The sequence below is a fragment of the Coccomyxa subellipsoidea genome (assembly GCF_000258705.1).
Source record: "Coccomyxa subellipsoidea C-169, whole genome shotgun sequence".
Classification (NCBI taxonomy): Eukaryota; Viridiplantae; Chlorophyta; class Trebouxiophyceae; family Coccomyxaceae; genus Coccomyxa; species Coccomyxa subellipsoidea.
The window spans coordinates 2954463-2975000 of record NW_005178039.1 but is presented as its reverse complement, the minus strand read 5'-3'; the positions used below and the strand labels follow the sequence as shown (position 1 = coordinate 2975000).

The 20538-nt window shown below is 54.1% G+C and overlaps 5 protein-coding genes across 5 annotated transcripts; 3 read left to right on the top strand and 2 right to left on the bottom strand.

Annotated features, from left to right (window-relative positions):
- Positions 1–10025: 10025 nt before the first annotated feature.
- On the top strand, positions 10026–10827 carry COCSUDRAFT_32709 (hypothetical protein). Its single transcript, XM_005650094.1, has one exon. The coding sequence runs from the start codon at positions 10154–10156 to the stop codon at positions 10574–10576; it is 423 nt and encodes a 140-aa protein (XP_005650151.1). The 5' UTR covers positions 10026–10153; the 3' UTR covers positions 10577–10827.
- A 1201-nt stretch (positions 10828–12028) lies between these two features.
- COCSUDRAFT_52945 (SOUL heme-binding protein) lies at positions 12029–13569 on the bottom strand. The gene is made up of 6 exons (XM_005650093.1): positions 13431–13569; positions 13279–13344; positions 13044–13161; positions 12770–12942; positions 12484–12606; positions 12029–12350 (listed from the first exon to the last, which is right to left on the bottom strand). Exons 1-6 carry the CDS (start codon positions 13511–13513, stop codon positions 12173–12175), a joined length of 741 nt encoding a protein of 246 aa, XP_005650150.1. The 5' UTR covers positions 13514–13569; the 3' UTR covers positions 12029–12172.
- A 224-nt stretch (positions 13570–13793) lies between these two features.
- On the top strand, positions 13794–16194 carry COCSUDRAFT_52944 (N-carbamyl-L-amino acid amidohydrolase; the record flags this gene model as incomplete). The annotated part of the gene is made up of 8 exons (XM_005650092.1): positions 13794–13910; positions 14084–14267; positions 14365–14557; positions 14649–14763; positions 14849–15045; positions 15143–15207; positions 15315–15547; positions 15634–16194. The coding sequence occupies 8 exons, from the start codon at positions 13794–13796 to the stop codon at positions 15898–15900; spliced, it is 1371 nt and encodes a 456-aa protein (XP_005650149.1). The 3' UTR covers positions 15901–16194.
- On the bottom strand, positions 16153–17461 carry COCSUDRAFT_52943 (hypothetical protein). Its single transcript, XM_005650091.1, has 3 exons — positions 17125–17461; positions 16743–16989; positions 16153–16526 (listed from the first exon to the last, which is right to left on the bottom strand). Exons 1-3 carry the CDS (start codon positions 17340–17342, stop codon positions 16347–16349), a joined length of 645 nt encoding a protein of 214 aa, XP_005650148.1. The 5' UTR covers positions 17343–17461; the 3' UTR covers positions 16153–16346.
- Positions 17462–17614: 153 nt separating this feature from the next.
- COCSUDRAFT_22800 (hypothetical protein) lies at positions 17615–20473 on the top strand. Its single transcript, XM_005650090.1, has 10 exons — positions 17615–17796; positions 17888–17944; positions 18036–18122; positions 18220–18414; positions 18551–18661; positions 18772–18888; positions 19004–19150; positions 19552–19775; positions 19904–19991; positions 20122–20473. The coding sequence occupies exons 1-10, from the start codon at positions 17623–17625 to the stop codon at positions 20149–20151; spliced, it is 1230 nt and encodes a 409-aa protein (XP_005650147.1). The 5' UTR covers positions 17615–17622; the 3' UTR covers positions 20152–20473.
- Positions 20474–20538: the final 65 nt, after the last annotated feature.

The following is a 20538-nucleotide window of genomic DNA, read 5'->3' as shown; positions in this document are numbered from 1 at the left end:
GGCCAGCGCGATGTCCTGACCTGACCCCAAAAGCGCCCTGATCGACATGCTTTCACGCTCCTCCTGCCACCAAAGCCATCTCTGCATGCTGCAGATCCGTCGGAACGCGGCGCCGGACAGCTGCTAGCCCTGCCAGAGGCTGGCACCTGAGCAGATCGAGGCAGCAGATCTCCACTTGTGGACGCGCCTTGCTGCAGGTGTGGACCCTGCAGCTCACCTCGCCGTGCTCTAACCATTCCTCAACAATAATTTGGCGGCACCTGGCTGGACCAGCCTGATGCCTGGCCTCCCTGGCAGGGTCAGCCATGCTCAGAAAGCAGGATTGCTCAGCGAGGGGTCAGGCTCCACCATGCTCTGGGCTTCACACCTCGAGCCGTTCTCCTATCACCAGAGAGTCTTGCTGAGGGGCCGCAAGACACCTGCAGCCAGGGCTTTTGCTGAGGGGCACGTCCCAGCCTGCCTGGCGCCTTGGTTGCTACTTAGGCATCTGCAGTCGACACTCCTCGCGCCGGCCGCGCGCAGCTGTGCTCAGACGTGCACGCTGACCTGCCTGGCTGCCCGATCGCAGGTGAGGCTCACCTCCAGCCGGATCGGCGTGCGCGCTGGGCCGGCCGGGGCGCCAGGACCCCAGCCGGGCGACTTCTCCCTCCCCACGGCAGCAGCAGCGCATGGGCGTGGCAGGCTGTGAGGACCTTGGTGTCCAGGATCTGGGGCTACGCGGCCGCAAGCTGCTGCAGCGGCAGGTGCGCCGGCCGGCCTGCTCCCGCCACATGCAATTGGTTTGAAGCGCCACTGCTTGCTATCCTTGATCAATGCCACAGAGCTCGCAGATAGGACGTCTGCAGCCACACATGTGGGGCCTGCTCATGCATTTTCCTGTGATGCGCTCCGCAGCCCTCCCCTCAACTTCATTCTCGCAGGCTTTTCTGGCAGGAGTCCTTGACACCAGCACTTGTGTTCTCCAGGCATGCAGCGGGCGCACCCTCATCAGGCAGCGGCGTCATGATGGCCAGCCGGACTGCCGGCGATGCATTCCGGCGCGCTTGCTGCGGAGCACCCCTCGCAACTCTCTGAGCTGCGGCCGCCATCACTCTGGCAACCCACCCTCGGCCGCGGCAGGTGGGTGGGCCTGCACTTGCCTGGCTTTGCCCCTCCTCAAGAATACATGCCAAAGGGAGATCTGCATGCGCTTTGCTCATGCAGGCAAGACCAGTGCGTTTTTACTGGGAGCTCATAACAGTTAAAATTCTGTTAGTCCTAGGGCGCTTGATATCAATTCTGAATTTCTACTGAAGGGCTTCTGGGTAATGTTCATGCTTGTTACCGGTGTACATGGTTTGCTGCTCCCTAGCAAGGTGAGCTCAGGGAGTTTGTCAATATGCAGCCTTGGCTGTGAGAACGTTCCTCTCATTATCTGTGGCAGAATGTGGTTGCATGCAATGCTGCTCTGCTTGAAGAGCTCATTAGGAGCTGTGCAAGCTGACTTGTGTTGCCTTTGAGGCCATGAGAACCTTATTGCTGATGACCGATGAGGGATCACTCAATTTGAGCCTGCATCATAATTCGCATGAACTTCAAGGTTTTGGCACAGCGCTCTGATGTTCACTGGCGTCTGTTGCATCACCGGCGCCAAATGCACTGGACAATGTGAGATTTGCGAGTCCTTTGCTGGACGAGCAGTGGCAGCGACAGCGGGTGTGATGAGCAACAGCGACAGGTGGCGCACAGGTGGCCAGCAGACGTGGGCTCCAGTCGGCGATGCTCAGAAGCAGCAGGAATGCATGACAGCGGTGCTGCCATCGTGAAACCTTCTGCATGCAATCTGTTCGTCGCGGTTCTGTCTTCACAGGCGTGGCGTTTGTGAGACTTTTGGGAGACAGCCGGGTTGACGGCAGTGCGACTTCGAGGCTCTTGAAAGTGCAAGGCTTGCGTGCAGGGCACGGCGACTGCCGTCACCTCAGCGGAGGCAGGAGCCAGCGTGGAAGTGACCGGCATCAGTGCGCTCGCTTCAGCGCTGCGGAGCTATCAGAGCCGGAGGGGCGGGAGCCGTCAGCGCCATAGAGAAGGCGTCTGCTCAAGCAGGGCAGTGGCGGCCGTCAGTGGCGGTGGAGGGCTGCCTCCGGCGCCGTCACCACCTGGGATCTCAGCAGCCCGGCAGCCTGCACAGCCGAGCCCCGACAGCCCCTTGATCATGGAAACTTTCCTGGAAACCTTGAAGGCGCTCGGCGCCGAGCCGACAGTTGCTGCGGCACCGAGGCTGGCTGTTTCAGGACGCAGACACGAGACAGTTTTTGGACAGCAGTGGACTCGAGAACATCTGCAACAGCGCAATTGTGACGTTTGCCATTGATGGTTGAATGTGCAGTCATGGTAGCGCTCCGGATCCGACGGAGTCACTGGCTTGAAACTTGTAATCCACCATTTCTCTGCAACACCATGGTCCAGCTGCTCACTGGGCTGCCAGACTCCACATGCATGAGCAACCCGGGAGCAGGGCGCACCATTGCATAGCAAAGTGCCAGGTCTGTCCAGTCTAAATTACAGAAGTCCCTAGGAGGCTGCCTGTGGCCGACGTGGCCGCGCTCTGGCTGTCGGCAGCTGCAGCGGATGCGCGGCTGCGGCGTAGCAGATGCCGCTTCTGTTAGATCTTGATCTCCAAGTGAGGCCGCTCCACAGAACACGCATTAAGAAGACACACAGCTCACGCGCACGGAAAAAGCATGCATTAGTCAAAAAAATCAAAGCATAAAAGAATCTGCAAAAAATCACCTCTTCCGCCTGCCCCATCCAAGCAGTCGAAGACAGATTTAGGCTGGCGGCAGCTCCCCCTGTAGCACTCACAAAACCAGCCTGCAGCACTCCCACGGAGCGGGCCGCCACCGGCTCGGATGAATCCTTGCAGGCTTGTAACCAACTCCTGTAGCAGTCCAGCTGCCGTGGAGCAAGAGCAATAGGCAGGCAGAGTCGAGGGGATCCGAAGTCTGCCGGCGCCGGCGCCGGTGCCGGCGGCAGGCAGGCCGGCATGCCGGCAGTGCCGGACTGCCCCTGGAGCAGGATTCTGCAGGCTGCCGGCATGCCGGCAGTGCCGGGCTACCCCTGGAGCAGGAGTCTGCCGGCACGCCGGCAGTGCCAGACTGCCCCTGGAGCAGGATTCTGCAGGCTGCCGGCATGCCGGCAGTGCCGGGCTACCCCTGGAGCAGGAGTCTGCCGGCACGCCGGCAGTGCCGGAGTGCCCCTGGAGCAGGATTCTGCCGGCACGCCGGCAGTGCCGGACTGCCCCTGGAGCAGGATGCTGCAGGCTGCCGGCAGTGCCGGACTACCCCTGGAGCAGGATTCTGCCGGCACGCCGGCAGTGCCGGACTGCCCCTGGAGCAGGATGCTGCAGGCTGCCGGCAGTGCCGGACTACCCCTGGAGCAGGATTCTGCCGGCACGCCGGCAGTGCCGGACTACCCCTGGAGCAGGATTCTGCCAGCAAGCCGGCAGTGCCGGACTGCCCCTGGAGCAGGATTCTGCAGGCTGCCGGCATGCCGGCGGTGCCGGACTGCCCCTGGAGCAGGAGTCTGCAGGCTGCCGGCATGCCGGCAGTGCCGGACTACCCCTGGAGCAGGATTCTGCCGGCACGCCGGCAGTGCCGGACTGCCCCTGGAGCAGGATTCTGCAGGCTGCCGGCATGCCGGCAGTGCCGGACTACCCCTGGAGCAGGATTCTGCCGGCACGCCGGCAGTGCCGGACTACCCCTGGAGCAGGATTCTGCCGGCACGCCGGCAGTGCCGGACTGCCCCTGGAGCAGGATTCTGCAGGCTGCCGGCATGCCGGCAATGCCGGACTGCCCCTGGAGCAGTAGAATTGTGCAGGCTGCCGGCATGCCGGCAATGCCGGACTACCCGTGGAGCAGAATTCTGCCGGCACGCCGGCAGTGCCGGACTGCCCTGGAGCAGGATTTTGCAGGCTGCCGGCATGCCGGTAGTGCCGGACTACCCCTGGAGCAGGATTCTGCCGGCACGCCGGCAGTGCCGGACTGCCCTTGGAGCAGGATTCTGCAGGCTGCCGGCCTGCCGGCAGTGCCGACTGCTCCTGGAGCAGGATTTTGCCGGCTGCCGGCATGCCGGAACACCCCTGGAGCAGGATTCTGCCGGCATGCCGGCAGTGCCGGACTGCCCCTGGAGCAGGATTCTGTAGGCTGCTGGCCTGCCGGCAGTGCCGGAAAGCCCCTGGAGCAGGATTCTGCCGGCATGCCGGCACTGCCGGACTGCCCCTGGAGCAGGATTCTGCAGGCTGCCGGCGTGCCGGCAGTGCCGTGCATTATCGTGCGCCGATTCTGCTGCCCTTGAAACAACGCTTTCTGAAGGAATCCGGACTGCTGTGCCTTGTCAAGAGAATTCAATGTGTTGCTTTCCCTTAGATTGTGGGCCTTTAGTACGCAAGTCCGCCGCCCAGCGCCGGACTCTGGGCATCCAGCGAGGCGCATGGCTCTTCCCACTGGAGCCCAGGAGCTCGGCCGCGCTCCTCTCACCTCCGCAGATGTTAAATATCACGGTTCTGAACAATTCCTGGATTGTGATTCATTCTAATCGTGGCTGCTGTGCTCAATCATCGCCAGAGCGATGTCCTGTCCTGACCCCAAAAGTGCCATGATCGAAATTATTTCGCGCTGTTCCCGCCACGACACGTCATCTTTTCCCTGCTGTAGGTACGTCGGAGCGATGTGACGGACAGCTGCTAGCCCTGTAAGAGGCTGGCACTTCAACAGGTCGAGCCAGCAGATCTAGACGGACACCTGTGAACACGCCTTGCTGCAGGTGTGCGCCCTGTAGCTGTCTGTCCGTGCTCTCACTGTCATCTGGAAACCATCTGGCAGGACCTGGCTGAATCAGCCTGGTGCCTGGGCTTCCTGGCAGGGACACAGGAATGAGTCAGACTTGGCCCCCGCGCCTCGAGCTATTCCAATGAATTGTTCTGCAGAGGGGCTGCAAGACAATTGCTGTCAGGAATAAGCTGAGGGGCCTGCCGCGTACGCATGTCCTAGCCTGCCTGGGATATTGTTAGAACATATGCACTCGTCGCTCCTTGTTCAATTCACACAGAGCTGTGCCCAGACAGGCCGTGGTGACGTGCCTGGCTACCCAAATGCAGGCGGAACTTGCCTGCATTCGGGCGACTTCTCCCTCCAAGTGGAGCTGCCTGTGTGTGACCAGCCGTGAGCACCTGTGCATCCAGGATATGGGGCTATGCTGCCGCTGCAGGAGCTGGCGATTGGCCTGCTCCACTGCTGACTGATGCAGCTGTCGGCTCCGCTCAACTCCCTCACCGCCGCCACTTGCAGGATTTTAAAGCAAACGCTTGTTATTATCAGTAAATGCCACATGGCATGCACGGAGGGCGTCTGCAGCCACATGTGCGGAGCCTGCTCATGTTGTTTTCCTATGATGTGCTCGAGCTCCTCAACTTTTTCCTTGCAGATTGCCTTTCTAGCAGAGCTCCTTGACACCAGCACTTCTTGTGTTCTGGGCATGCAGTGGGCACACCACCTGGACAGACGCCTCCAGTGATTGGGACATGTGGCTAGAATGGATCCTGTCAGGATGCCGTTGCAGATAATGTTCAGCACAATGTCCGGCACTGGGCGCCGGGGCTAGAGGCAGACCAATGAAGATTGGAATGACCATGTGATCGCCTTGGGATGACCTTGATGCTGTTATGCTCTACATATCTACTATTTGAGGACCCCTATATATGCGGGTGGGTCCTCAGGGTCCGTAGGGTTTTCCTAGGGAAGGGTCCTCAAGCCGCTATATGTGCCCGTGAATGTGGCTGTAATCAAATCCACTTTCTGGCGTGATCCCGCACCGTTTCCCAGTCTTGTCCGGGCTACCGTGATAGTAGGTGATGCTTGCTTGTCTCCTGGAGCTTCAGCCGTGGACGCACATGTATGGCCCCGAAACGAACCCGACAACCTGCGCAGGTGTGATGCGAGATCAGAAGCCCCGCCTGCCCCGCCTTGGGCCCTAGCACGGATGCCAGCGCGTAATCTAGTGCTAGCGCATGAATGTGTGATCGAGTATGCTCGTTGGTTGGAGTTTCGTGAGGGCTGAACCTGATTATGGGGTGTCTGATCATGTGCTGTGCGGTATGCAGGCTGATAATTTATTAGAATCTCTTGTGAGTTTGAGAAGGGCAGCAAGCGGATTAGAACCGGTAGGCAGGTTACTCCGGAGCCAGGCGTTGGCAACCCGAAACCATTTGAGAAGTCCTGATGTTGTGCCTCATGCAGTCGGCACAGTGTCTGCCGAAACTGGTGAGCTCCGCATTTTGCTTGCTGATATGTCAATTAAACCAGGTTCCAAACATTGCTTTCAGTTATCAACTATTTCGGTTCACATTGCTTTCAGTTATCAACTATTTCGGTTCGTTGGGATTGGTCTGCAGGTCTTGCTTCAGGTGAGCAATCAGCGAGTCAAACAGCGCAGTCAGAGGTACCGAACAGTTCCGATGAGCAGCCCATCCCTCGTAGAAGGCGAAGAGTGGCTGCTGCAGCTGCTCCGACTTCCGAATCCGACCTTGAGCAGGAGTCAGATCCAGAGTCGGGTTTGGCAGATGATAGTGATTCAGGGGCAGAGTCACAGCCAGACGCTGCTATACGACCAGCAAAGAGGCCCAAAAAGAAGCCCAAGAAGTCCACTGCACGGTGAGGTGGTCTTCTAAGCGCAGAGAAAGAGAAAGGGTGTTCAGATCACGGGTTCAACCACCTGGTACTTGGAAGTCTTGCAGCAGTGATGTTTTTTGCTGCTTGTGAGTGCAGGCTGTCCGCCAGTGAACTGCAAAAGATTGGCCAGGAGAGGCGAGCTTCTGGCAGGGAGAATACAATCAAAAAGTATGACAGCATTATCAAGAGATTTGAGGTGAAGCACTATCTCATTTCGATTCAATTTGTTGGAGCCCTGGCCTGCACTGGTTATGGATCTCAGAATAAATGCATTGCTTTTGCAGTGGTTTTTGCTCCACGATGAGGAGGGCAGGAAGCGTGCTCAGCCCTATGATGGCAACATGGTGCGGGCGGGTGTGGATGTGGCAGTGCGCTTCCTTCACTGGGTCGGCAAGAACTGGCCAGGGTTGGACTGGCCACAGAAGGCCTCCGAGCTGGTAATCTCAATTGCCTCTATCGCACTCTCTGTGAAGTTGCCTTTCTTTTGTTCACACAGGAAACCTCTGAGAACGGCAGATGTGTTGTGGCTCACAGAGGCTTAAAGTCCTGGAAGGGGCTCACAGCGCCTTGCAGAGCAGATATGCTGCGGAGCTGGCGGCCCTGCCTGCTGAGAAACGCAGAAAGGTGGGTTGACTGCACATTCTTTTTGGGTGCTGCAATGTGGCCTGTGGAAATATGACAGCCAGACCTGAGCTTCAGAATGAATTTTCTTGCATGCAGGTGTCGCTTTCCTCCTTGAAGGATGACACAACATATGGGGCAGTCTATGATACTCTCAAAAACAACATGGCAGCGAAGGGCATGCGTCCATCTGGGGGCGTGGACCCCCAGGACAATACAGTGGAGGACACTCTGACCATTGGCCAATACACGAAGTTGATGAAGCTTCTGCTAGCCTCGCCGAGTGCAACTGCTCTCAGGGACAGGTCTTCCTTTGCCTACCTGTACGCCAGCGTTGGGCGAGCAGATGATGGCAGGATGATTTTTCTGGCGGATATGATGAGCCCGCGGGAGATCAAATGCATTGGTGAGTTCCTGTGTTCTCATAAATTGTGTGCACACTTGCTTGAAGCTGAAAGAGCACTTGCCGTTCTGGATCAATCTCATCAGGCAGAATTGACAGCTGTGCAGCACCAGCTCCTGTCCAATGTTGGGCACTGAAACCCAGTGAAGTTGCAAAGTTGAATCTCTCCTGGTGCTTGCAGGGCCCTGCCCAGCATTTATGCTAGCTTTCGTGCAGAAGGGTGGCAAGACCCTGGAAAATGGGAAGGTGTCCTTCTCTGGCAGCCTGCGCCACAGAGAACCTGCCCTCTGCCCCCATGGCAGCTTGGGGCAGCATCTTGTGAATCGCTTCACTATCATGGCGGAACCCTTTCCAGACCCGCATGACTTTGACAAGTGGGTGAAGACCCCCATGTGGCCTGCCAACAACCCGAGAGAGAATCTGTCTTACACAACACAGGCAATGGCCATCAAGCGCTATGTGCGGGACGAGATGGGCGTCCATGTTAGGAAAGTCACACATATTCTCCGGGTACTGGCAACGAGGAATCTGGACGAGGAGGGCATCGATGAAAGGGTAGGCTGAGTCTCATGCCAGCAAACTACATTGCGCAGCATCTACTATTGTGATTGGTCAGTGCATTGAGTTTGTGCCCCAGTCTATGGGCTCTTGCTTGGCTCCATCGTCTCACGGACCTTTCTTTTGCAGATCATTGCACGAATGGGCAAGTGGAATTATGAGGCCATGACAAAGAGTTACCTCATGTACTTTAAGCCCGCTGGTCTTCTCGGTTCTGCTGGCTGGCCTGGCGCTGCGACCAACGACTATGAGCAGTACTGGCACCCGCGCTTCTGCGTGCAAGTGCCACAGGGGCTGGTGGATCTGCTGTTCCCTTTCCTTCCAAAGCTGCGGCAGGTGCGCGCACAGTCCTGTGTGAATGTGGGGAGGCTCTAATAAGCTACCGAGGCTCTGGAAAAATTCTGGTACCATCTTGCCAAGCCTTTGCTAACCTTGTTTTACAATTTCTGTCCCTGAAACATGCAGACTGTCAAGGAGCTTGAGAGCACGATCGCTGTGAAGAACTCCATGAAGAGCGTTCCCGCCGCCCTAGACTATCTGGCATTGGTTGTGGTGCAAGATGCTCTTGAGGATGCTGAGCGATACCCAGAGAATCCAGTGCATGCGCTGCTGCTGGGCTCGCCGCTATTCAGGTGAATTTGTTGCAGTGCAGGGCACAGAGAGTAGAATTGCCTTGTGCCAAGAGAGCAAGAAGCTTGAAGCTATGTGGCCTTGAGGCATGGACTTAGATATCCGATTTTGATAACAATTATGGTGACTGCAGGAAATTGTTGGAGCAGTATGAGGAGGACAAGGCAGCCCACAGCTTTGACAGCATGCGGCCAATGACAGCTGCCAGGCACATGCTGGAAGTGCGTGCATTCATGATGCAATTCAGGGAGTTCATCTCACAGCCCACCACTGCCAGCGGAGCATTGGCAGTGGCTGCCTACTCCCCGGTCAGGGCGGTGCAGGGACGCGGCGCTGCTCGCACCAGCTATGCCTCAGAGCTAGCCAGCCAGCAGCGCTCCTTCCAGCATCTGGAAGCCACTGTTGCGCGCATGGAGCCGAGCGCGCAGCCTGAAGGTGTGCAGTTTCTACAAGAAGTGCAAGAAGTCTCATTTCTGATCACTCCCACCACTTCCAAGCCATGCACTGTAAGTCATGCTATTGAATGATTTTCTATATGTGCTTCATGCCCTCAGGCGGATGTCTGCCTGGTCTGTACTTGCCTGATAGAGGATGCCTTGTTCCATAATTTATTGCAATGCTGCGTGAAATTCTTGACTGTGCTTCCTGTATCAGAACTAGGTTAAGTGGCTTCTCTCTTCTAGTTTGCTGCTCTCGATGGAATTTTCTAAATACATGAAGATCCGTAAAGGCATTCATTTTGATTGTTGCAGACATGGTGGAGGCGATGGAGGAGGCTTTGCTTCCAGAGCTGGGGGAGCCAGGGGATGAAGCACCCCTGCTGCAGCTATCAGCTTCATCAGGCAGCAGTCCACAAAGGACTGAGGCAGTGGCACCCATTGAAGCTGCACCCTCAGCCCATGTGGCAGCAGTGGCAGCGGCAGCGCCACCGGCAGCGGCTGAAGCTGATGTGGACAGACCGTGGGCAGCGCCTATGGTGCCCCCTGCAAGGCCGCCAGCGGCGCGTGCAGGGCCGGTGCTGGGCTCGTCCAATGTCCTCTCCAGGCCATTCGCCAGGCTGCTGGGCACTCCAGAGCAGAGGGAACAGCGCGAGCACAGCGAGATTGTGGCGAACAGCAAGTTCGTGCTTGTGCCTGGATACGGCGTTCTGCCAGTGGTGTCTATCAATGACATGATGTTGCAGCCCCAGCATGCTGCAGCGGGCGCATCAGCCCAACCAGCAGCCTTGCACAACTCAATGCTGCCTGGAGCGGCACGCGCGGCAGTAGCACCGACCGCAGGCCTGCAGAGTGGGAGCACAGGTCCTGCACAGCGTTTGCAGCGCGCAATTCCGCAGCTGAGGCACTTGGACTCCATGCAGCAGTTCTGGCAGCTCTGGGAACATGGTGACAGCCTCAGCGGCAGTGCTGCCATTAGCTGCCTGCCGCTGGAGGTGCGCAGCCAAAAGAATGTGAAGCAGCGTTTCTTTGAGTGGAAGGAGGCTGCCCTGGAAGTGCAGAGGTTGGCAGCTCAGATGCCTGCCACCCGCGCGGGGCCCACAGCAGTGCAGCGCGTGCTCACTCAGTTGGAAAATGATCGCAACGCAGCTGGGCTGTCCATGCCTGCCTTCATCAAGTCGCTTGGGAAGAAGAAGGGCAAGGCGCAGGAGGAGGGGGGATGAGTATTTTGTGCTCCATGTGCATACCGAATCTTATGAACGAAAAATGGTGGAACAGAGGAATGCCTTTTTTATGTAGGGGTTGCTTAATGGTCTACAAACAGCCAATACATGAATAAGCCAGCATGAGCAGCTTAGAGATCAAGATTAGCTTAAGAGATCAAGTCCGTGTGTGACAAATTCTGGTTCAGTGTTGTGCAGGTTACTGATATCAATGATATCATCATGTTCTATCAGTCAATATGTTATAAAGCATGCAGAAATAGCTATTGTACTGATTTTCAGTCATCAACTTTATACAGTGCAACATGCACATTGTGACTCAATGCAAGCTGGCTGCCCTCTAATGAGCAAATTTCAGCAAGTGCACAAAAGCTTCTTGTGTGAAAGCTTCCCCACTGATTTCAAACCAAAGCATCCAGCAGAAATTCTTCATGTCTGTCAGTCTTGCATGCTTGTCAAAATCCTCCACAGGCATGCCAAGCTTCACAGTCAGGCTGCTAAAATCCGCATGAGGCGTGAGCGCTTGCGAGCATTCCACAAAGTTCCATGAAACCTGTAGCAGAACGATATTCTACTTGCAGAAGTAGCAGTTAGTAACAAACACAAGGAGGGACCACATGCAATCGAGTACTTCATCAAAAGCATTCAAGAAAAGACAGGACGGGGACAGAAACTTACCAGAAACTGTAACGTTATCCAAAGATGTTTCGTCTCGTAGAAAGATGGTTGTAGCAGAATCGGAGCCAAGGAAACAGGTCCACCGTCTTGTAGCTCGTGCAGGATCGCGAGCGCATACTTCTTGACGGAACGCCAGGCTTCATTTTCCTGCGCCCTTTGTCTCGCTGCCTGCAGATCAAAGAGTTTCAAACTTACATTTGTTTCTGAAGCAAGGCAGATTCGCTGTCAGTGCACAATCTGTTCCGGAATCTGTTCCGGACTACTTGAAGACGTTAATTCTCGAGTTGCAGGAGACGTTGAGAATCAACACAGCAGTTTTTGGTGTCTAAGACTAGTAGTAGATTCGACCTCACCTTCGCAGGCGAGTGACGACGATCGTGCAGCGTCTTGCATATTCCGGATGGACTCATCGACACGGGTGCGGGTCGCAATTGCTTGCAATCAGGATCGGGCGGCCTGATCAACAGTTGTAGGAGCTTATTAAAATTTTTAAAATCAGGTTTGACGGGACGTATAACTGAAAAGGACCCTCGTCTGGTGAGAAACACAAGTTTCCGTCGAAATTCGGGATTATTGGACCACGTGCGCCTATTCTGGGCACTTTGGGGTGCCCGCTGCTTTGGGTACTCGTTGCAAGTTGATTTTTGTCCCTAATGATATGGTCCTCAGGCAGTCCTCAAAGCGGTCCTCAAACTCAGGATATGCTAGCATGCTTACTTTGTCTTTTGTAGCCCATCTGAGAAGCAGTGGATGAGAAGGGAATGGGCACATTCAAGCTGTCAATTGCAATTACTTGCTTGATTGCAAGCTGTAGCTTGCCACCCACCCCAAAATGAATCTGGCTTAGACTTACCACACTGTACAATTGTTCGTTTCAGCACCTGGGAGTAAAAAGACATCGTCTTCAACTGTCACCAGTTAGTCTTTAATTGGCAACAGCAAATCCTGCAAACGAATGAATCGTGGAGCAAAGGGCGGGTAGTATTGTGCGAGCTTGGGGCTGGCATCCTCCACTTCTATGCCAGCCTCCTTGAGCGCTGACAGCAGCTCCTGTTTCTTGGACTCCACAATGCGCTCCGTTGGCCGCGCACCTCCCCTAGAGAAAACATGTGCAGAGCTCCATAATAGCAGGTCAGCCAGTTTGCAAAGCAACGCTCTCTTTTTTCGGGAAGGTCAGCATAAAGTCAGGACACAAATACTTTTTTTGTACAACCTTGGAGCCCTCTTACCTCCATGATATGGCAGCCATCTTGCTGGCTGGAACTTCCCGCAGGCGCAGGTTGGGATTTTTGGGCTTGGGCAGATCCTCTTTGGTCCTATACTTGGTAGGCATCAGAAAAGACACCACATACCTGCAAGAGACACCGCACAGCTGTCATGTGTCTCAGGTCAACTAGTTGGATAGTCTTCATGCCATTTCTTCTACAGGGCATCCCTTCTACAGCTTTTGCAATGCATGCAAGAGCAGGCATTCAAGTCAGGCTTTGCCCCAGCGATCCATCCAGTTGATCGCACTTGGTTCCATCCATGTCTGTTGTGACAGGTGATGTCATGGCGATCTTCTCTCCTGACCCTCCTTTCATACTCCGGAAGTCCTCTTCGGCAGACACTGGCGATGTCATGGCAATCTTCTCGCTTGTTTCCTCAGATCCGCTGGCTGTATTGTTGCCAAAGATGTAATTGGCCACCTGCGCAGGATCTTAGCCAGCTCTCGAGTTGAACTAAGGACAGCCCTTTCTTTGCAAGAGGTAGTTGCTCAGGGCAGACTAGGATGGGCAGCTGCGCGCGCCTGGCGGAAGCCATCTGAAATAGCCTCTCGCATGTCCTTTCCCTCAGCAGTGACCTCTGCAACAAGGTAGGGGGCATACTGCCGGACAGTGATGGCTGGCTCACGGTCATAGAAGGACCTGAAAGCTACGTCTGGGAGTCAGAAGAATCCAGTACTATTCCTGAATTACGATAAAAAATGGTTTGGACAGCCCGTTACTTGTTGCCATTTGCTCAATACGCTGTGAAGAACTCACCTTTTTTCCTGCCCAAGTGCCTTCAGGACAACGTACTTTGGCTTTTCAAGAGTCGCAACAGCCCTCCTGTTGGAATATATCTGTTAGTTTACACATAAATCCTCTCCTTGAGGAAGATTGACATGGCTACACCGGAATATCACCAAACTCACCAGGAGACGAATGGCCAAGCAATACCAACGACACCAACCGCTATTCCACCTACGGTAGCTGCAATTGCCGCTGACATGACCATACTTACTCTCAAAGACAATAGTACTCTCTAAGAAGAAGAAGAAGAATGGAACGCATAACAGGAGACATAATAGTACTCTCTAGTTCGGCTAAATTCTGTGTCGAGAAGCAGATTTGGGACCACGTGCTGGACCACGTGCTCCAAGAATTCGCAAGATTTGGAGGCGAGCGCCCCTGCATACACCTTCAAATAGGCAATTTAAATGGGCCTTTAGTTGGGGTTGACAAGGTATTGCCTGATGATATCATCGACGGGGAGAAAAACTTGCTCTTACCACTCGATGCTTCTGAAACTGTGCCTGCTTTTCACGTGGATGGCTTCTGGAACTGAAGTGGCGTTGGAAGACTTGAGTGCTGCTCTTGTGGCCGAAATCACCGGAGAGAAACTGATCTCGCAGGTGCGCTGTACTGCACCTAAGCAGGGGTTCCTAGCCCTAGGCATACTGAGTACTGGGAGTAGCAGACATCCGATCACGCACTATCATATGCTCTCGAGATGTGAAAGTTTACATTGTTCCCGTTCTTTACCTTAAACCCTAGACGACTTGAAACGGGTGCTTGGTTCCTCCAGTTCGATCACCTGGCGACACACAGCGATTGTTCACGACCTGGTGTGACGCGACTCGTCTTTTCAGAGCGAGATGTGGAGGCAAGGGATGTTATTAAGAAGTGGATGAGAGAGGCAGGCTTGTCTGTGAGAGAAGATGTGATGGGAAACACATTTGGTCGTTGGGAGGGTTCTGACAGCACTGCTGGTGGGCCATTATCATCCTGCTCCTGGTGCTTTTCGTGACCCTCAAGGTGTCAAACTGGCTCTCAAACACACATAACACCTGGTGATGTGATGTGCAGGAATTGTTATGACGGGATCGCACAGTGACACTGTTGTCCTGGGAGGTCCATATGATGGTGCACTGGGGACCCTTGGCGCAATTGCTGCTGTCGGCGCTCTGCAGAAGCTTGGTTTCAAGCCTGTTAAGTCTATAGAAGCCATTATGTTCACCACTGAGGAGGCTTCGCGGTTCAGCATTCCCTGCCTTGGCAGGTAGTGGTTGGCAGCTAGCTCCGCTTGTCTGACTCTATTTTGCACACCTGCTGTGAAGGTTGAGCAAGGTTAACCTGCCTGTGTGCTGCAGTCAGGGGATGACTGGTTTCCTGGAGCCAGAAGTGCTGGACACCTTCAAGGATGAGAATGGGACCAGCTTTGTGGAGGCTGCCAACGCAGTGGGCTATTCTGCAAAGACTGCTCAGGTTTCGCACCCCATTCAAAAGTCAGCTGTATATTTACCTTTGCTGTGAGCCTGATGTGACTGTTGTTCATGGCTCTCTGGCACAGGAATATGCGGACAAGGCCCTGCTAAAGAATCCGGGTGACATAGCTGCCTTTGTGGAGCTGCACATTGAGCAGGGCCCCGCACTAGAGGCCGAAGGCAAAGATATTGGGATTGTGGAGGCCATCATGGCGCCGTCTCTTGTCCGCATCAAGTTCACCGGGAAGGGCGGCCATGGTGGCGGCATGCCCATGTCTTACAGGTACCAATATCAGATTTATTGCAATCAGTCGGGCTCGCATCACTGGTAATACACTGGCTAGAGCTGCTTTAAAGGCTGTGTCAATTGCCAATCACAGGAACGACCCAAGCTTGGCGGCTTCAGAGTTGGCTCTGCGGATTGAGGAGGCAGCACTGGCGACAGGTTCTAAGCTTCACAGCATCCTGCTTGATGTGTCGTGCATGCAAAATGGCCGCACAGCTGTCGTGACAGTACCCACTCAAGACACTGAATGTAATTTCATGCCGTAGGTGCTGCAGAAACCGTTGCAACAGTTGGGCTGTGGGACCAACAGCCGAACATCTATAATGCAGTCCCCAGAAGTGTGCTCCTTGACATCGATATCCGAGACTCTGACAAGGCAAGGAGAGATGGGGTCATCAAGAAGACTCTTGACGCAGCAGAGGAGATAGCTGAGAAGCGCAAGTGTGGCCACACGAAGGAGCTCAAGTTTGAGTACCCTGTCGCAACATGTGATGAAAAGGTGAGGCTCAAGCTACACCAAACATCATTTGCTTTGATCTTGTTAATTTCCCTTTCTGATGGCTTTCTCAAATTCTCTGTGCGCAGGTCCTCAATGCGATCCAAACTGCGGCCGACTTGGTGGGCGCAAAGAGCAAGCGCATGATCAGCCGCGCATACCATGATGCTGCATTCATGGCTCAGATTGCACCCACGGCTATGATTTTTGTTCCCAGCAAGAATGGCCTGAGTCACCACCCCGACGAGCACACTGCTCCAAAGGATTTGGCTCGCGGTGTTCAAGTGTTGGCTCTGACGATTGCGCAATTGTCAGGCCCCAGCAGCGCTGCAGTGTCTGACAAATCTGAGCTTTGACTGTTGAGGTGTGCGTACTGTTCTGATTGTGTAGAAAATGCAAGGCAAACTTGACCCCCGTATGGAGCTTTCCTTGGCCAAGGCGCGTCACATTGAAGATCCCAGTTACAGATCATCATGATGAAACGAGAAGGATCTGGAGCAAAGGAGCGGCATCATCTGTTCCAGGCTCTACATGCGCATGTGCATATGCATGCTTTGTGGACATAATAAGATGTGTGCTGGGAACTGTGATGTCGTATTCAGCACTTTGCTAGCAAACATTGCGTCTTTTAACATGCAAACCACATGTGCACATGCCAAAAGTGCCCACTGACAGTACTCCATGAGCAGCTCTAAAACTCGCAGTACAGTGCCGTAGTCTCAAGCTCCTCTGGACAGAACACGCCACCAACGGTGCAAGGATGTGTTGTCTTTCGGTTTATCATTTAAGCAAAGTACACATCTCACCGAAGCTCTACCATTCCTGATGCAGTCTTGATACCGACAGCTTTGATGCCTGGGGTACCCTTCACCCATCGGAGCGGTAGCTTGTCTGTGCCAATCCACTCTTCTGTTGCCTTCTTGTCCCCAGCAAGCTCAATGTACTCGATCCCTTGTGGCTGCACTTTGTGTGGCGCCGAAAGCTGTGGTTCACATGCACGTAAATTTAGGGTCAGCACAACAATTTTGCAGGACTCAGCAGGAGAGGAGAAGACAATTCCCCTCGTTCACTCAAACACCACAAAGTAATTGCGCCAGCCAACACTGTGCCAGCAGCTTCAGTAGGCAATGTCTTCTCACTGCATTTGACTCATGAATGAAATCTTGGCAATGTTCCTCCGTTGTGCTGCAGCTCGCACCTTGTCTGGTCGGACTGATGGGTCATCCCAGGTGATGAAGAAGGGTTTGGACGCCCTTCCCTCCTCTTTGAAGCGGGACATGGCCGCCACACGCCAGGTGAGCTCACATCCATCTGGCCGCACCCGCAGCATGGGTTTGGTCATTGCTCCCAGCCTGTGTGAAGTTGCTAAGGCCCCCTCTTCTGTCTCAACGCAGTAGGTGAGGAGTGCCCAGGATTTGTCCGTCAGTGGAGTCTCCAGTACAAGCCTGTGACGTAGACCTCTCCAGTCAATTCATGGGTTGCCCGACATATGTGCCAGTGTGTGTCAGACATCGGCATCGCTGGAGTGCCCTCGAGCATTGTGCATCGCTAGCATCAAAGACATGAAGCAGAGTTCCTACTGGCCCCAGTCGATCTGCTCCGCCAGTTCATCGTCGAAAACGGCCGCAATTTCTAGGTACCCTTCTCCAAGAGGCACTATAATGTTTTCGGTTCCCCAGCCCTGGTGCTTTCCACCCACGTATGACGCCAGCCCATACGTCTCATAGAAATAATCAGCTGCCGCTTTCAGATCCTTTGCACCAATGATGATATGATCGATGCGCGGTAGCGACGGCATCTGTTAACGTGATCCAGATCAGGGCTAGCGACTTTGGGGGCGAGAGGCAACAACGGACGCGGCAGAGTTACTTTCTGCAGAGACACTGTCTTATAGATTGGTGTGGTCGTTTGATCTCGACGCCCTGAAAAAGCAATTTGTCTCTCCCCGCGTAGTCAAGTGGGGCACGTGGTCTCGAGAAGGAAGGATATTTGTGGTGGATAATGACGAGGACTTCCACACAATGCACATTGATCTGTAAAGTCCATTACCTTGACAATTTATTTGCAAGTAATACCTGATGCTCTCAGCTCCTTCCTTGCTTTCCTCGGGTGGATACCGACCAGATTACTTTTCCTTGGACTTCAGAACTAAGGGCAATCCGCAGCAGAAGTCCTCATGCAGAGAATGTAGGACTTTGAAAATAGCCACCGCAGCAGTATTCCTCAGGTCTGATACAGAGGTCCTTGCGAGGGTAAGCTTTATTCGCTGCAGGCTTGGCAATGCAATGACCCATAGTCCCATAGTCTCCAGTCATTGTATGACCAGCTGTGTGTGATGCGCAGAAAAGAGGTCCCGAGGACGCAAGGAATATTATTATTGGTTGTTTAAGTGGCGTCCAGGTATCACATGCAAGCTGAGGCAAGCTCCCTTGTACTCTGTACTCTGCAGACCCAGCGCCAGCATGATGTGCATGGAAAAGATGCTTTGCAGGGCAGAGGTAAAAGTGGGCTCGATGCAACACAGCTGGAAGCGCTTGATGCAGCGGTGGACGAGCTCGAAACAAGTGGTGGCGTCAGAGTAGGCCCCCCCTACACTTGTGAAAAGGGTTGATGAGTCTCGCACATTGGGATGCTATTCATATGAACAGGGGCAGAGATGCTTGTGTTGTGTCCAGGCTCCAACAACATCTCCACTTCTGGAAGGTCGCTGGAAACTCCTCTACACATCCCGGCCAGGCACCGCATCACCAATCCAGCAGACATTTGTCGGTGTCCAGGCATTCTCAGTATATCAAGAAGTACTGGTTGGAGACAGCGGTGTGCGCGTGAACAATATTGTCAGCTTTGGCAACAATATTGGCCAGCTCAAGGTGTATCGTTGGTTCTTCAACCTTGTATGCAGCAGTTGTCTTGCCCCTCCAGTTTGAGAGGCTCCAGTCGATCATTTGGCTTGTTTTGTGTCACTTGCGGCCACTCTGTCTCCACTCAATCACTGCATGACTGCAGGTGGAAGCAGAAGCCAACACCGATTCCCGGCCGTTGCCAGGTTTCACACCCCGCAAGGGCAAGGGTCTTCCAATATTTGGAAAGAGCAAGACAGAGCCGCCTGCCAAGAAGGTACGTAGGATCTTGCAACAAGGTGTACTGTTGTGCGCATTGCCCAGCTTAGACTTTTGATGTGGATATCATTGCAAGTTTGACTAATACCCAAAAGTGCATGTCTGCAGGACATACGAATTGACTTCCAATTTGACAGAGCAGCCTTCGACTTAAAAGTGCTGCCATTCAAAGTGCCCTACCCTGTTCCATTCAAGCTCTTGGGCGACGAGACAAAGGCATGCATTGTTAACAGCCAGCTCATGCTAGACCAAAGACATGAGGCAATTGATTGATCTGATGTTGGAACAATACACGCATTTTCCATCTGCACATGCCCAGATTAGCTTTTCCTGACCGCAGGGCTGGATAGACATCACATATCTTTCACCTGATGGTGATTTCAGGTTGTCAAGAGGGAACAAAGGGACATTATTCATCCTGATAAAAGACACACCAGCAAAGGATCGCCTTCTTGCAGCTGTGCAGAATGGCAATAGTGATTCGGAGGTGAGCAAAGACACCACGATGTGCTTGGGACACCTAGGTGCCTCTCATGACTTGGGACAATTTTCTCATTCCAGTCTGTGGACATAGGTGCTTCCATCATGTTGTCAATGCAGCTCAACTGTAGAGTCTGCTGGGTTAGGTGATGCGACTCATCGATGAGGTGATTAGCTCGGGAGACGGCGAGCAAATGCCAGCCCTATCGCCGCGTGCCCCTGGTCGATGGCGCTTGCGATGGTCTGCCCAGGTGCCCTTACATCTTCACCCATGCTCGCACATGTAGAAACCCCCGGGCACAACAGGCACCATGGCAAGTGCCGTAACCAGGGCTAATTTGCAGCAGTCATGTTGGGCATCTTGCAGGCCTCCAGCTCTTTGAACATCGCTGTGTTTATTGGGTGCAGGCCAAGGATGCGAATCCGCTGCAGAAGCTACTGGCTAACAAAGTGGGCAACTACCAGCTGCTGGAGGATGAGGCAGGGCCTGGGGCGCTGCAGAACGTCGTTGAGCTGGCCCCCTTCTTGAAAGTACGCGCCGGTGCAACCTGTGAGGCAGACCAGACAGCTTCTGGCCGGGACCGCACCACCGTGACCATCAACTATGCCAGAGTGGAGATTTTCAACGCCAGGCAAGCAGTGCATCCCCTGCTCCAGTGAATGTGTACATATTTACTGCGGTGTTATTGACTGTGCAGATTCAGCCATGATAGTCAAACAGGTTCCCCAAATGAGCAGATAACGAGCCTTCCATCTGCAGGATACCATTGCCCTTCAACAATGTACAACCTGGATACATAGAGTGGCTTTACTTAGACGAGAACCTGCGCATAACGCGAGGCAACAAGGTGAGCGGCTCCGGGGTAAAACAAGTGTTCAGCCTTGCCAGTATTGCCTCATGTTGAGAATGCAGCTGCAAGTTCCATCTCTGACATGTACTAGGCGGCTTCCCTATTGCTGACATTTGAGGATGTGCAGGGGAGTTACTTCATCCACACCCGGACCTGATGGCGTTTGTATCCAGAGGCAGCCATTGCACCCTCTCTGAGGAGGCTGCGAGTTGTGAAGTCGGGCTGGCGAGTTGCTAGATCTCGATTCTAGAATTGACCATGGTTGTCCCATATGGATCAGATGCATCAGAACAGGTACTGTACCTGTTCAGGTGACCTGTGGCTAGGTACACCTGTCAAGTTCATGCACCATGACGCGCACAGATCCTGCCCCCAATTTGAAGGTACTACCAGATAGCATGTGGCAGATAGACTCGTAGTCTACAACATGAGGTCTAGACGCCTCCGATACGAGAGTACTGTGTAATACATGTGGTGTCAACTGGAAAAGTACTGGCGCACTGGCAGTCAATGGTATGGCATTTTCACTGGGTTTTCTTCTGAT